The 14,310-nt window shown below is 40.0% G+C and overlaps 1 protein-coding gene across 1 annotated transcript in view; it reads left to right on the plus strand.

Annotated features, from left to right (window-relative positions):
* The window catches only part of NCK2 (NCK adaptor protein 2), a gene marked incomplete at its 5' end in the record, with an annotated part of 32,838 nt that extends 18,770 nt beyond the window's left edge, over positions 1 to 14,068 (plus strand). Inside the window, 2 exons of the mRNA XM_082498750.1 lie at positions 2,100 to 2,821; positions 12,687 to 14,068. Coding sequence (XP_082354876.1) covers positions 2,100 to 2,821; positions 12,687 to 12,881 — 917 coding nt within the window. The 3' untranslated portion in view covers positions 12,882 to 14,068. The remainder of the gene's footprint in view (positions 1 to 2,099; positions 2,822 to 12,686) is intronic.
* Between the last annotated feature and the right edge of the window lie 242 nt (positions 14,069 to 14,310).

The raw sequence follows: 14,310 nt of genomic DNA on the forward strand, positions 1-14,310 counted from the left end.
TTTTGAGAAATTTATTTTTCACCTGTTTGTCAACAATTTTTTCTCTAGATGTTTCAGTTTATGGCATTCTCTTATCACACTACATCCCCCTATCTCACAGTTATCTCTGTGCTCTGATTTTCAACTAGTTTTCTCCTGGCCGGCTACTTCATAATCTGCTGGGTTTTTTTATTTTATTAGTTCTTCTGCTGTAATTCCAAGAAGGGTTGCTGTAGATCTCCATTACAGAGCACATCAAAACCTAAGCTTTTAATCTGGAAGGTTCAGTCTCAGTGTAGGGCTTTATGTAGAGTGAATCTATTGAAATAGTTGCTTGTTTTCCATGAAGTTACAAGTAATTTCCCCCCTTTCTTAACAGAATGATCCTATGTTGTGTTTGTTTATATTGCCCTAATTGAATGCTCCTTAGTTCTGATATATCCTTGTCTTTTGGTGGAAAATGATCTCTAAACTGATGAAAATTTCTAGTCTTGGCAGAGATCAGAACCTGGCCAGCTTCTGATTAGTGCTTGCTTGGACACTTTTCCTGCAATTGTCTCCCCAGGTACAATAAGCCGCTCTCCCTCAATTTGCCTGAAAGTGCAGCCGCCGGCTCTTGACTGAAATTATGTAGTTAAAATGACATTAGGATGTAAGCAGTCTTCAGCAGGAAGCAAGGAGCTGCTGGGGAAGCTCAGGAAACAGTTTAGGATCATTGGAATTTTCTGCAGTCTTCTGAGACTTTAAGACTGTATTAATTAATGTATTTAACCCTTCTAGTTAGCAATCCCTGTGTGGTCACATGCGTGCTGTTTCTCTGTGCTGTAGAGCTAACCCTGTGAAGTAAACCGGGTAGTTTTGCACTGAACAAACAGTTTTGAAGCTATTCATTGTATATGCATGTACATTTATATGTATATATATTTAAAAAAAAATAAACCCACCATACTTTTCAGTGGCCAGATTAAATAGTCCTGAATTATTAAAATTTAAATACCATACATCTCCTAGCAGTTTATTTGAAGAAACAAAAGCTAAGTCCTGTTTGTTTGTTTTTTTTTCATTTGATCTGCTATAAGCAATGTGTACTCATTGTGTTTCAAGTGAATCTCCTGCCTGCCAGCAAGGCTCTAGGAGCATGGAGATAAGTAGAAAAGCTCCTTTTTTTCTCTGTTGGTTTTTGCTTTCTGTCCCCTGCTTGACATTTTGGGCGTTGCTTGGTTTGTGCTGTATTGAGGCTTCATCTTTTGTTTTATCTTCAGAACTTTTGTTTCACAAGAGAGAGCTACTTGTTCACTTTATCTTTCTGTTTATATATAAGCTTAAGCAGTCCTTGCTGCAAAAGTTTGAGAAGTACACCAAGTGTAATGTGCAGTTTTTCTGCCATATTTTCTTCCACAGACATTAGCATGGTTCCTCTAATTTAGAAAAAAAAGTTACGTATTTAATGTTGTTGTTTCTTCTGTACATTGTATTTCATGGTATAATTAAAGCAACGACAGTACATCAGAATATGCAAATGGTCTTCCTCACCATCAGGTTTACGCTTTATAGTACGTGACGAAATGTAGATGAAAGAGGTGTGGATTTCAAAAGGGGACTTTGCAGTTGGAAGGAGCTGCAGCTGTAGCTGCCTGTGGACGAAAGAATGAAGAAAGTAAAATGTAATCTGCAGAGAAACTTAAGCTTTTTTTGCAGTGCTAGTTTATTTTTGTAGATTTTCTTTCATCTTTTGCTTGAACCAAATTAAAGTCATCGCTAAAATTAAAAGGCATGATCATTTGGCTGGATTTTTAAGAGACATAACAGTTGCATAGCTTGCTGTTCCAGTGATTAGCTGTTCTTGTAGTGAAAAAACCACTGGTTTTGAGCATGTTAAAACTCTGGTACTTCTGGGAAGGGAAGAGAGTCATTATAACGCAAATTGCTTCTTACTTAATGGTGCATCAGCTGGATGATAATCTCTTAAAGTTGTTACTGTTTCCTGACTATGTAGTGTTACAGAAGAGATCTCCATTTAGCAGTGCTGTTAGTGACGGAGGAGCGTGTCACCAAAACTAGCGTTTGCAGTCTGGGGACAAACATTCCGAGTGACCACTTTGTGTTTCTCTCTTTAACAGGTTTGGGAAAAACCAAAAGAAAGACGAGTGCGCGAGACGCCTCACCCACTCCTAGCACGGACGCAGAATATCCATCCAACGGCAGCAGTGCTGACCGGATTTACGATCTTAACATTCCAGCCTATGTGAAATTTGCCTATGTTGCAGAGAGGGAGGATGAACTGTCCCTCGTTAAAGGATCGCGAGTGATTGTCATGGAAAAGTGCAGCGACGGTTGGTGGAGAGGTAGCTACAATGGACAGATTGGCTGGTTTCCTTCGAACTATGTGGTAGAGGAGGTTGAGGAGGCAACTGCAGATTCACCCAGCTTTCTCAGCTTAAGGAAAGGCGCTTCCATGAGTAACGGCCAGGGCACCAAAGTACTCCACGTTGTTCAGACACTGTATCCATTCAGCTCAGTCACAGAAGAAGAGCTCAATTTTGAAAAAGGGGAAACGATGGAAGTCATTGAAAAGCCAGAAAATGACCCAGAATGGTGGAAATGTAAAAATTCCAGAGGGCAAATTGGTCTTGTTCCTAAAAACTATGTAGTAATCATTAGCGATGGTCCTACCATTAACACTTCCCATCCGCCTCAGATAAGCTACACGGGACCATCTTCTACCGGACGGTTTGCTGGAAGAGAGTGGTATTACGGGAATGTTACTCGACACCAAGCAGAATGTGCCCTGAACGAAAGGGGAGTGGAAGGAGACTTCCTTGTTAGAGATAGTGAATCTTCGGTAAGTGGTACTCAGCCCGGCAGGCTTTGTAATACCTGATGCTTGGGTTAGCAAGCGTGACAGTTAATAGCTTCCCTATCTGTAGTAAAGGGCTTTTCACCCTTAAAGAAGAAGCAACGCTTCGGTGTTACCAAGCTGTACACTTACTGCTTGTGAGAATTGGTATGTTACTGAAACGCAGTGACTTTTACACTGCAATTTAACAGCTGTGGTCTGTATTATCCAGGGTTTCTTAATTAGTAGACAAACAACTGAGTATTTCAGGCTTCAATTTGACTTTTGAAGTCTCCGTCATATGCAGTCCTCCTCAAATTTACAGCACTACAAGATAAAATAATTCTTGTGAATTGCAAATCTGGTCATTAATTTGGTTTTCAAGCTAATTTCAAATGGGATCTTTGCACTGGTCAGTTTTGTTCTGCCTTTGATTGAATAATAGCATAGATTCTTTAAACTATTGGTTAAAATCCCATTTTAATGTATTTCTGCTCTACTTAGATTACTTGGCTTGTAATAAGGTAAAGTTATTATTGTATCTAATTGTTAAGATTATGATACACAACAGAGAGGGTCAAGTCAGCACCTCATATGCTTCGTAAATTGGGCCTTGATGACATCAGAGGGATGTAAGTAATGCCAATTAGAGATCGTTGTAATTCCAAAAGTTCAAATTTAAAATTACACTGAAAGGCCTTTCATGTATATTGAGGCCAGAGAATTCATAGTTTAAGCACTCAAAATTTAATTATCCCTTGACTGTGATTTTTAAAAGGTGATAGATTCTAATAATTCCCTAATACATCTTTCAAAAGCTACCGAAAAGACTGTTCAAATCCGAATTTGTGATTAGGGCTTTTCTGCATTTATTGTTTCAGTTGTGGGGCCATTCCATGACAATGAATTGTAGCTTAGTAGATGTCTCCATTGAAGTATTTTGTTGCTTCATGTATAAAAATTCAAAATAATATAGTTATATCAGCTCGGTCTTCTAATTTAAGCATACAATACTACTAAAATAAGTATACCTTATACAGCTATGGACATCTATCTCTAAGCCATATTTGTATGAGGTTTCATTGTGCCCATATTGTGGCTGTCCTGGTTTACAACGTAATTTGCGAATAGGAACTATGGCAGTGTCAACTGCATATGTAGTTTGGGCTGTAATACGGTTTTGAAAAGGTTTCTTGACTCTAACTCAGAAGGCTATATTGATCACATATATCCATTCTGGTTAGAACTTGTGATGTTCTTCATCATAATTGTCTATAAATTTGGGGAAAACTGTTCCCGTATACTATTCCTCGTATAAATGATTTCAGTAAGTAGTCAGTAGTCGGCGTTGGCATGATTGTATGCTAGAAAACAAAGCATTTGCTTTAAGTGAGGGGGAGAATTAAGCTTGAGCTCAAATCTGGAAGTAAAGGCCCTTTTAGCTCTCCTTACTTTTTTGGAAGTGTGTTTCACATTTTCATTTGCTGATTCTGTTTTTGCTAAGTTAGAATTTCAGCTACTCAGAAGAGGTCCCAGAATGAAGTCAAAATTGGAGGTAGCTGTGAGGCAAGATTCATTAGGTAGTGCATACTCTATCCCTTTAGAATAAAATTTCTTTCCTAATACAACTCTTTAATAAACTAAAAGACAGCTTTCCAGACAAGCAGAATCCATCTTCTGAATTAACAGAGCCTGCATTTTTAATATAATGATAGTAAAATTTGGGATTGGCGGGCATGTTGGCTCTTGGCGAGTGAGATGAACAGAGGCTTCTAGTGACAGCAGAACAACAGCTGAAAGACAAGGAGATTGTTAATTCTGTAGGATTTTCTAAATCCAAATCAAACTTTGCATTCTAAATTTTGGAAAACATTAGTAGTTAATTATTATTATTGAAGTTAGTACTCTCACTATTCCCTGAGATTTTTACATCATATGTAAAATTATTGACAAAATACAATTCTGTAATAGTTCCAAATATATTTTTTTTCTGGATTCAGTATTGTCTGATTAAATTTCAGGCATCTTTCCTCGATGAATTTGCTCTTCAGAAAACAAGATAGCTGTCAAACTAGCCTTTCTTTGAAGCTCTGTGTCATTGAGTTCCTATTTCTGCTCTCAGTTAACTGTGATCACTAAACGAAGTGAAATGCAAATAACCACAGGAGAACAGGAAGAAAAATAAAAATTTAGAAAACATGACTGACTTACAGAAGCTGAGAGGAATCAAGTTTGTTTAGTCAACAGAAGAAAAGACTGAGGTGGGGCGTACAGTCTTCGGAAATGTAGAAAGTCACTAGAGGATTATGGTAATCATTAAATTACAGTAGTTCAGCTGTCTCTTCAAGGTAGCATCCTGTCTGACAGGGGCAGGTGGGTATACTGGACCCGGTGTACCCTTGGTGTGTCCGTCCAGCAGGTAGAAGCTCACTTTCAGATATGGATGCTGCATTTTTGGATTATCCTGAGACAGTAGCTATCAATTTTCTTCTGTCTTTTGGGAAAGTGCCAGAAGGACAGTTAGAAAATTAATACATTACTTAAAACAGAGAAACACTCAGCCATTTCTCAGCACACACCATGTCACAGTGACCACCGTGCTGCAGCTCATTTCTTTGCTCTTAAGAGTCTACCTCTTGAGTAAACGAATTTCCTTGAAAGGACACAGTAACCTTTTAATTTAATATGACATTGTAACACTAAACATACTTGTATTCAAAGCAGTTTCAAATTTGCCTGCATTGTTGCTGGGGAAATTATTGCTTGCGGAGGATAAAAAGACCCATTCAGAATGTGATCTTCAAGTTGTTTCCAGCATCTAACACTTACTGGAATCCTAGAAAATTTACTGTATTCGTATTACAGCAAGTTTTTTGCACACACACATAAAAAAATGTGCCGAATTGAGGAACTTATCTTTTTTTCTTTTTCTAATCTTGATCTGGTCTTGCAGATCCTGTATTTGGGGTTTTTTTTCGAGCAATGAGAAAGACCGTAGTAATGAATGTAAATACCTCCTTTCTCTTAGTACTAGTAGAGAGTTTTATTTTTTATTAGGTTTAAAGAAATCTATTACATCTCAAACTTTTGTCTGCCCTAGTCTTTATATATAATACCTTCATATAATTTGTTTATGCATGTGAACTATAAAAGCATTGGTGATGGCTAGATGGTGTGTTGCATTTTTTTTTTTTTTTCTCTGAAGTGCCAGGAGTGATATAATAAGCAAATGGGCATGCTTGATAGCATTGGGAAGAAGATCACAAAAGATCTATTTCAAGCTTATTATGTATAGAACAAAGAAATATATTAGAATTAGCTCTCAAATTCTTGACAGTTCCTGTATTTCAGGAGTGACTACAGAGGCTGTTCGTGCTGTGGCTAAAAGTCACCCGGAGCATCTGTGTGATCAGAGAGCAAGATCTTGATTAGAGAGACCAGGCTGAACAGAGTGAATTTGTTAGCTCTCCGGTTTGCTCATCTTTCCACCAGACCAGCACGTCCCATTACATTGTGTTATGAACCCACCTATTAAAGCTGTGGATGCAGGGGTTATTCCTTTCTAAAAAGGCCCCATAGATAAAATTGTGAGTCATCCTGCTAATCTTGTGCCTGATTTTTGACCTCTTTTAGGGTTTTCTATAGCCTTCCATCACCATAGTTACAAAAAGTCGTCTGTATATCCTTGGATTACTTTGAGTTTGCTCTTGCTACTGAGCTACAAAAGGCTCTCCTTGGATAGATGAAAGTTTGTATTATTCTGTATTCACTTCATGAGACTGTCATGTTGTTCCATTTCAAATTTTAGTAGATGCAAGATTTTACAATGTTTCTCTAGATTTAATTTACCAGATGTTAGTTTCATATCTAGATTTATTTAGCGAAAAATACTCTCCTCCGTTACATTTAGATTGAAGAGATGCTGCTGTGGTGGAGAATATCCCGAGATGAACTCTGTGAGGTAGCTAAGAGCCTGATTATCTTCATTAATTACGAAAATACTATTATTAGAACCATAAACTTGTTTGAACCATTTAAGCCCATAGTTTATATAACAGGCACAATTACCTACTGATAACATTTTTGCCAACTCTGTTACACCTAGGTAATGTCACCTCAGTTTTGGAGGTGTAAAGGAGGAGACTGAAGTGGAACGTACCTGGTTGGAAGTACTGCTTGATTTGTTCTTTCTGTTGCAGGCTGCTCAGTTGATAAGAACTGAATTTTTTTCTGGTTTAAGTAGCACTCCTGAACAAATAATGCAGATGTAATTTATGCAGTCTCTGTACAGCCACTTCTTACCCTTTTTGAGTTGCAGGCTCTTTAGCACTCAGATTTTTGTTCTCTCTGTGTAGTACCTAACACAAGACAAACAAGTCTTGGCTGACACTGTTGGCCTGGGTTGGGGAGGTGATCGCCATGCTTTGAAGATCTAAGATTCCACTTGGGAGAGAAGCAAATTTGGAAAGAAGAGGGTTTTTTGTTCAGATTCACCCTGGCAAACATGTGTGCTTGCTAGTGCTGTAGCTCACAGGAAGCAGTAATAGGCTATGGCCAGTGATGAGGGAGGGCAACCACACGTCACCTCTAGCTTCTGAGCAGACTGCAGGCACTCTTAGACTTCAACAGAAGCTTCTGTCAGGACTTGGAGTCCCCTTGCACTCCACTGCAAGTGGGTGTGAAGCTGGTGATTAGACAAACACCACTGCTTCATAGCCCTGTGTTGTCTTCCCACAAAGCAGAAAAGATGTTGTTTTTCTCAAACCAGTTTTGTTAGCAGGAATGAGCTGTGCAATTTTTTGGACCATTCCAGGAGCAATTATTCACTAGGAGGTAATGGCAACCTTCTGCCAATAGTGTCATAGCTATCAAATTATAGTTACTGATACTAAATGGAGTTGCAGGGTATTGCACAAAGATGATACTGGGGATTGTAGATGCAACTGGATTTGTGTTAGTCTTTTGAGATCCCATTTACCTTCTGTGATCTTCGTCCAGCAGTAGGGACAGCAGAGGGAGGAGGCACAGTTTGAGAGCTTTTATGCTTTTTGAGGTGCTAATTCTGTAGCGTTCAGGGTGTCCCATATTTTCCTAGGGTTTTGATCCTGCAAGTTGGATAGAAGCAATGAAATGTGGCAACTGTTTGAACACTGAAGCATTTGTCATGTTCTGTCACATGCTGTGATTGATGAGTATAGTGGAGAAGAGGAAAAAGTTTATCTTTAAAAACAGGCTTAAAGAAAAATCCTAGTGGTTTATTTTAAATGGAAGAACAGAAGTCTTATTAGAGCTGTATTTGAAGATCGATGGAACTAATTCATGTTTCTGACCTGTGTAACGTTAATTTTGGAATGTAGTGAACCATTACATAGAGAGGAAGGGTATTTATATCTAAATGAGGTAGAAGGGGTAGAATAAAGAATTTTTAACACTCCCAGGAATTTTTAACCCACCTTTCTGGCCTGACCTTAGACATTTGAGCTATGACTTGTTGGGGTTTTTTTTGGATGGGTGACTGAATAGGAGGAGAAGTGAGGGAAAACCTGGGTATGGAAATGGAAGGAGTTGGGAAGCTCTAGGGCAGGCTTACAGATGGGAGCTCAAAAGGTCTAGAATAGTCTGAAGAATGAGAGTATTTTTGACGGAGGAAGGGTATTGCCAGGTGGAACTGGATTGAAAGGGGGGGGGGGGGGGGGGAGGGAATAGTTACAGGATCAGTAAAAGACTTTCAGAGGGAGTATTTTTTCCCAACATTGCCATTAGTGATAAAATTGTCTTGTTTCATTCTCAAACAAAGATTGTAAAGAGGGCCCCTTCTTTCCCTCTTTCTCTTGTTTTCCCTTATATTACTTTATACCTTGTCTTCATGATAAAGTTTTCCATCTTTTTTTGAAGAGACAGTGAAGTTCCTGACTAAAGAAGTAAAATTAAAGGAACTCCCTGCCTGTTGTCTTCCACATGACCATAGGCTAGGTGATGCCTACAGCATTTTAGTCATAAGCAGGAGTTAAAATAAGGAATCTGAAATAATTCAAAGGAATACTACATCCAGACTGAAGAGCTGCAGATGTGCAATAGCTAGTCTTCAATTTTCTGATTTAGGAATTGATTTAACTTCAAGTTTAGGTCTTCCCAATTATGACAGTACAGAAATATTCACATGTTCCCTGCCACAAAGCTATGCTCTGTAATTTCTGTTGCAGAATCATCTGCTCCTCTATAGATTTCAGGGATTAAAGCTTACTTCTGATGTGCCTTTATTCGCTGTATATGAGGCTTTTATTCCTGGAGAAGTTAGTATGCAAACATCCAAATGTAGCAATTAATTTAAGAGGGAGAAGGGAGAAAAGTTGGCCAGCAGTTGAAACAAAATAGCTTAAACAGTAAATAAAATAAACAGACTTGGAGCAAATCCAGGGAGGACAGCAGGGAACCAATTCAGGCTGCATCGAACCAGCATACTTTGCAATGGTAAACTACTGCTCTTAACATTATCTAGAGGGTTTTTTTAAATAGTCTTTTTAACCATTTTGCATGCTTGTTAAGAGTGGAAAAGAAGCAAAATAAAAACAAATGCAAGGCCAGTTGCTTTTGCTGTTTGTTCTTGTGTACTGTAGAAGTTACTACACTGAGGTCAATAAAGGGTTTCAAGATATTTGCAACAGCTGTTTGAGCTCTTCCATCTCTTTGCACCGGATGATGGCTCTCAAAAGGGTTAGATCAGCCTTTCCGCTATTTTTTTTTAAATTAGATCAGATCATGAAAAGAATAAACTTTGTAACATATATCCTGGAGAAAATAAGTGATAATAATGTCTTCTATTTATGCATCAATCTAATTAGCAGCTCTGAGGCTGGGAAGAATGGACAGTAGTTCAGGAGAATGTTCATTCATTAAAGTTATAATTACAATGGCAGGAAGAGTACTTAATGTATTGTGTAGACCACGTCACAAAGATGTAAGCCTGGCCAGTGCCTGGGACATAGGACAGTAGATCAGAGGTCTAAGACCTGTTCCAGCACTTCTCTATGTGTCATTAGTGCATCCTTTCTGGTCTAAAGATAATGATTCTTACCAGATATAAGGAGCTTTGAAAACTCACAAAATTTTGACATGCTGAGAACAATTGTGCTTTGTCAGAAAACATTAAAAGTTGTTGAGTGTGAAGTGATTATTTCACTTATTTTTAAACCTTTGTCTTAACATCTTTTCCTGTTGCTAAAACAACCAAAAAAAAAAGTCTTTGGTTCAGATTATGAAATTCCCATTTGTAAGCCCCTCTATTTTTAAACGAGGGCTCTTTGGTTACTGGTTTGCACTTGGCATAGGTGATGCCCATGGAAGGACCAGAACTTAGCAAGACTTGGTCTTGTTTTTCAAATCCTAAGCAGCTAGTCTGTTAGTGCTCCTCTCAACACAGTCCTTCTTGAAGATACCTTACGGACCTGCCTGGTAGCCTGTGTTTAGAGCGCAGAGGTCAGCTGCCCAGAACCTGTGCCCTAAATTTCTCTGCCATGAGCCCAGGGTCTCAGAGCTTCTGCAGAACTTGGTTTGTGCAGGCCTGTGCTTTGTTACTGTTTAAAGGCTGCTGCTTAGGGCTATGGAGATGTCCATTGCAACAGGTCCTAGGCCTGTGTAACTATGGCTGTCGGAGGGTTTGTCCACACAACAGTCAGGGTCTTGACCCAGCACCATGTTGGTACAACTGGGTTAACTTTAACCCAGTAGGGTAGGTGTTGAAAACGGGTCAGTCTTGGTGTGGGCTTTGTGCTGCCTTGTTTGTCATGCTCCTGAGGCAGGGGTTTAACATCACAGCTAGCTGGCTTAACATAGCAGCTTTCAAACTTGGAGGTAGGGATAGGTCACAAGGGACAAAACATATCTTGGTTGGAGCACTGGAAACCCCTAAGATACGCTATTAGACGTTTCTTTCCACCCCTCCCCAGTCCTCTCCTCTTGGCAGTCATGGGGGGGGGGGGGGGGGGGGGGGTGTTGCGTGTATTTTGAACCAGTGGATTGGAGCATCTCGAGGCCTGAAGCTGCCTTCCTACCGGATCCTGCGCTGACCAGGCCAAGGCCCGGTGGCACCAGGGTATAGATGGAAGACGTAATTCTCCTATGGATGTTATGTAAAATATTTTTTTAAAGAAGTGGTGCTTGTGGATCTGGAATGTAGTAGCTTGAGATAGAAGAGAGTTAGTCCAGAGGTGCGGGGAGCTAGCTGCTGGCTTGAGCAGCGTGGGGCGGGGAAGAGCTGCTGCTCAAAGCCACGGTGCGAGCACAGGGAGTTGGGCCAGAGCCAGATCAACAGGCACGGCAGGAGCTTTGTTTGCTCTGGGCAGGGCGGATGGAATAGGAAGGGAAGGCAGAGAAGGCATTGGTACTAAAATGGGTGAGAGGGAGATGCAAGGGGCGAGATTTTGGGATACGCAGAACATGGGGGATGTGTGGGGCAGAGACCCACATCATTGCAGGAAAAAAAAGACAGCGTGCCTGAGAAAATGTTGTCCTTCAGCTTGCTTGGGTACGTACTCAAGTGTGTACCTGATGCCCCAAACGCAGTGTAGAGGACTCCGGAGGCTGCGGTTTCATGAACCGAAGTCCGGTGACAGCAGTAACGTCCGAGTGCTCCCACTCCCTCCCTGCTCAGTCCTCTGCTGTGCCGCAGCTGCGCTCGGGGTTGTTCGTAAGGCGATGCTCTGGACCAGATAGTCCCTTGTGGGTTTTGTTTAGCCTGGACAAGTTCAAGTTCTCAGCGCTGGCGTGACCAAAGCAGCAGTGCGGTGTGGGGGAGGACCAAGGGACTGCAGGAAGGCTGCATCTGAAATTAGCATGTGCCTTCAGTGGTTTCTGCCTGAAGCCATGCCTTCAATATGCAGAGAGTCTGCAGGAGGACCTCCAGAGTCACATCAGGTGTTATTTAGATATATTTTCTCGTTTTCCTGCTGGTTGGCAACACTCACCTCCAACTGTCTCTCATGGAGCAAAAGCCTGTACTCCCATCTCTGCAGCCAGCCGGCAGCGGTCGATGGCTAGACATGGAGCTCAGCCAGAAGTGAGGGACAGTGTGTCCTTTCTACCCTCCTACGGTGGCATGTGGCGCAGAAAGCGGAATGGTCTCATCCTGGCTTTTGGATGACAGCACTGTCTTCGTTCAAGCGGCTGATTGCCAAGACTGAGAGATTTATCATGTGAAATTGTTCTGTCCTGAATAACTTAATTAGTGCTTACATTTTGTCTTTTGTGGGCAGTGGTTTGACGGTGAGATTTCTACTGTGTTTTTATTCTATGGATTTGTCTTTTCTTTAAGAAAAAAAGGTATACTCAATAGGAGAAATTATTCCCCATACATATGGTAATGGCGATAAAGAATGTGGTTTTGTCTTTTGCAATGCAAAGCAAGAACAGCCCTCTAGTGGTCACGGCTCTAAAAAAAGCGATATTGGGAATTTTCTTCATCTCACTTAAGCAATATTGCAATAATTGCTTTCTCCAGGACTCTAGCAAGGAAACCATACACAATAAAAGTTTTTCCTTTCACCTTGATATTCTCGTGCTTCTAGATTGAGTAACTAAGATAATATTTGCAATTTAGTCATGTAATTGGCAACTTCAGACTGTGCATCTGGGGAGCTTTCACTTAACTGACTTAACTGTGCACGTTAATAATGATGGCAATTATTTATTGAATAATAGACTATTGGGTTTCTTAAGTAGCTAAAGCAGCAAGCTGTGGAACAAAGACTAGCATAAATTACCATCAACTATATGACACAGTTTGTTCCTGAAACCACAAAATTACACCTTCATTTTGTTCACTTTTATGTAATTCTTTTTTTTTTTTTTTTCTCTTTTGAATTCTTCTCAACAGCCCAGTGACTTCTCGGTATCTCTAAAGGCATCGGGGAAGAACAAACATTTCAAGGTGCAGCTCGTGGACAATGTCTATTGTATTGGGCAGCGTCGCTTTAATACTATGGATGAGTTGGTGGAACACTACAAAAAGGCTCCCATCTTCACCAGTGAACACGGGGAAAAGCTATATCTTGTGAAAGCACTTCAGTGACGTTGAAGATGGACTTGGCCGCCTGGGCCTCTTATAACTTACAAGCCTTAGGTCCTAAATTCACTTTTATAGAGCAGAGCAATATCTGAAGCAGGCTTAAGGAATAGGCTTTTTCTAAAGTGTTTGCTCTGTCGGTTGCTGTTTGTCCTTTTTTTTTTTTTTTTTTTTTTTTGTTTGCCTCTTTTTGTGTTCCAGTTCTGTTAATCTCCGACCACCTCTCTTCAGGTTGAGAGTTTCCCTTGGGTGGCCGTGGCGAGCACTCACTTTCCCGGCTGAGTTCAAAACTCCCCTCTCCTGTGTACGTTTACATAGTTAGCTCAGATCAAGGAGGGGCGTTTTCAATTCAAACCAGTGTTAATCTGTTCAGATTGCTCACGCAGGCAGAACTCTCCGTTCAGAGACATCGGGCACAGTTTGAATGCACTGAAGCTGCAGCTACTTAAGTGAGAGAGAGTAGGCATAACAGTTGTGGCTGTGAGTTCTGTAGCTATATCGCTTACCGAGTAGTATATTACAAAAACTCCTAGTTCCTAGAAGCACTCTTTACACTGTACTCTGCTATTACATTGCCTCTCTGACTCTTTGTAAAGAGTACACTAATTAAAAGCATTTTGTAATAGTACTTCTTAAACTACTATGGTAAGATTGTAGTAAAAGAAAACTATCTAGTGTATTTTGGTCTGTAATTGCAACAAAGAGAAATTTTATTTGAAAGTTGATTACTAGAGAAAGAATCATTGAATTGTAAAGGCTGAATGTTTTGGTAATCTACAACCAAATGTGCCATCCACATAATGCTTTTTCTTCTTGCCCTTCTGCTTGTTTGAATTAAACGATTATGTATTTAATTCTCAAAGTAATATGTATCTGTAGCTGATTGTTGACACTAATACAGAAGATTAATAAAAACTGATCTTGGCATGGGGTGGGGCGGGCTACCAACACTATATATATATTTGCTTTACGGAAAGAAATCTTCGGGTTTTACAGAGGATGGTGTGGTTGGTAGGAAGAGACACACAGAATGTTTATGAAGAAAATGCATTTTTCTTTTCTTTACATTTAAACTCCTTTATGGTTTAAATATACAGTCTTTAGATGGCACATTCCTGAGATTGGAGAAGGGATCATGAGATCTCAAAATCTTGCATACTCGGTTTTTTGGATATTGTAATAAAAAAGGTATTATGTCATGATGGAGTACTGGATTTATCCTTGGGTGGTAGTTCTGGTGTTCCTTTAGCAAGGTGAAGTAGAGTGAAAAATGAATTTGTTTGTCTTGGAATTTGTGTGGCCTAAGAAGAAAAATTCTGCGACTGCAGAGGACAGTTTGGTATGAGGCAGTGTCTAATGAGCTCTGTGTGACCTCTTTCTGTGATAAGTAAGTCTGTTCATAGTTTTAATGAAAACTTCAAGATGGAGCTGTTTC

The sequence above is a fragment of the Vanellus vanellus genome, assembly GCF_965231255.1.
Source record: "Vanellus vanellus genome assembly, chromosome: 1".
Classification (NCBI taxonomy): Eukaryota; Metazoa; Chordata; class Aves; order Charadriiformes; family Charadriidae; genus Vanellus; species Vanellus vanellus.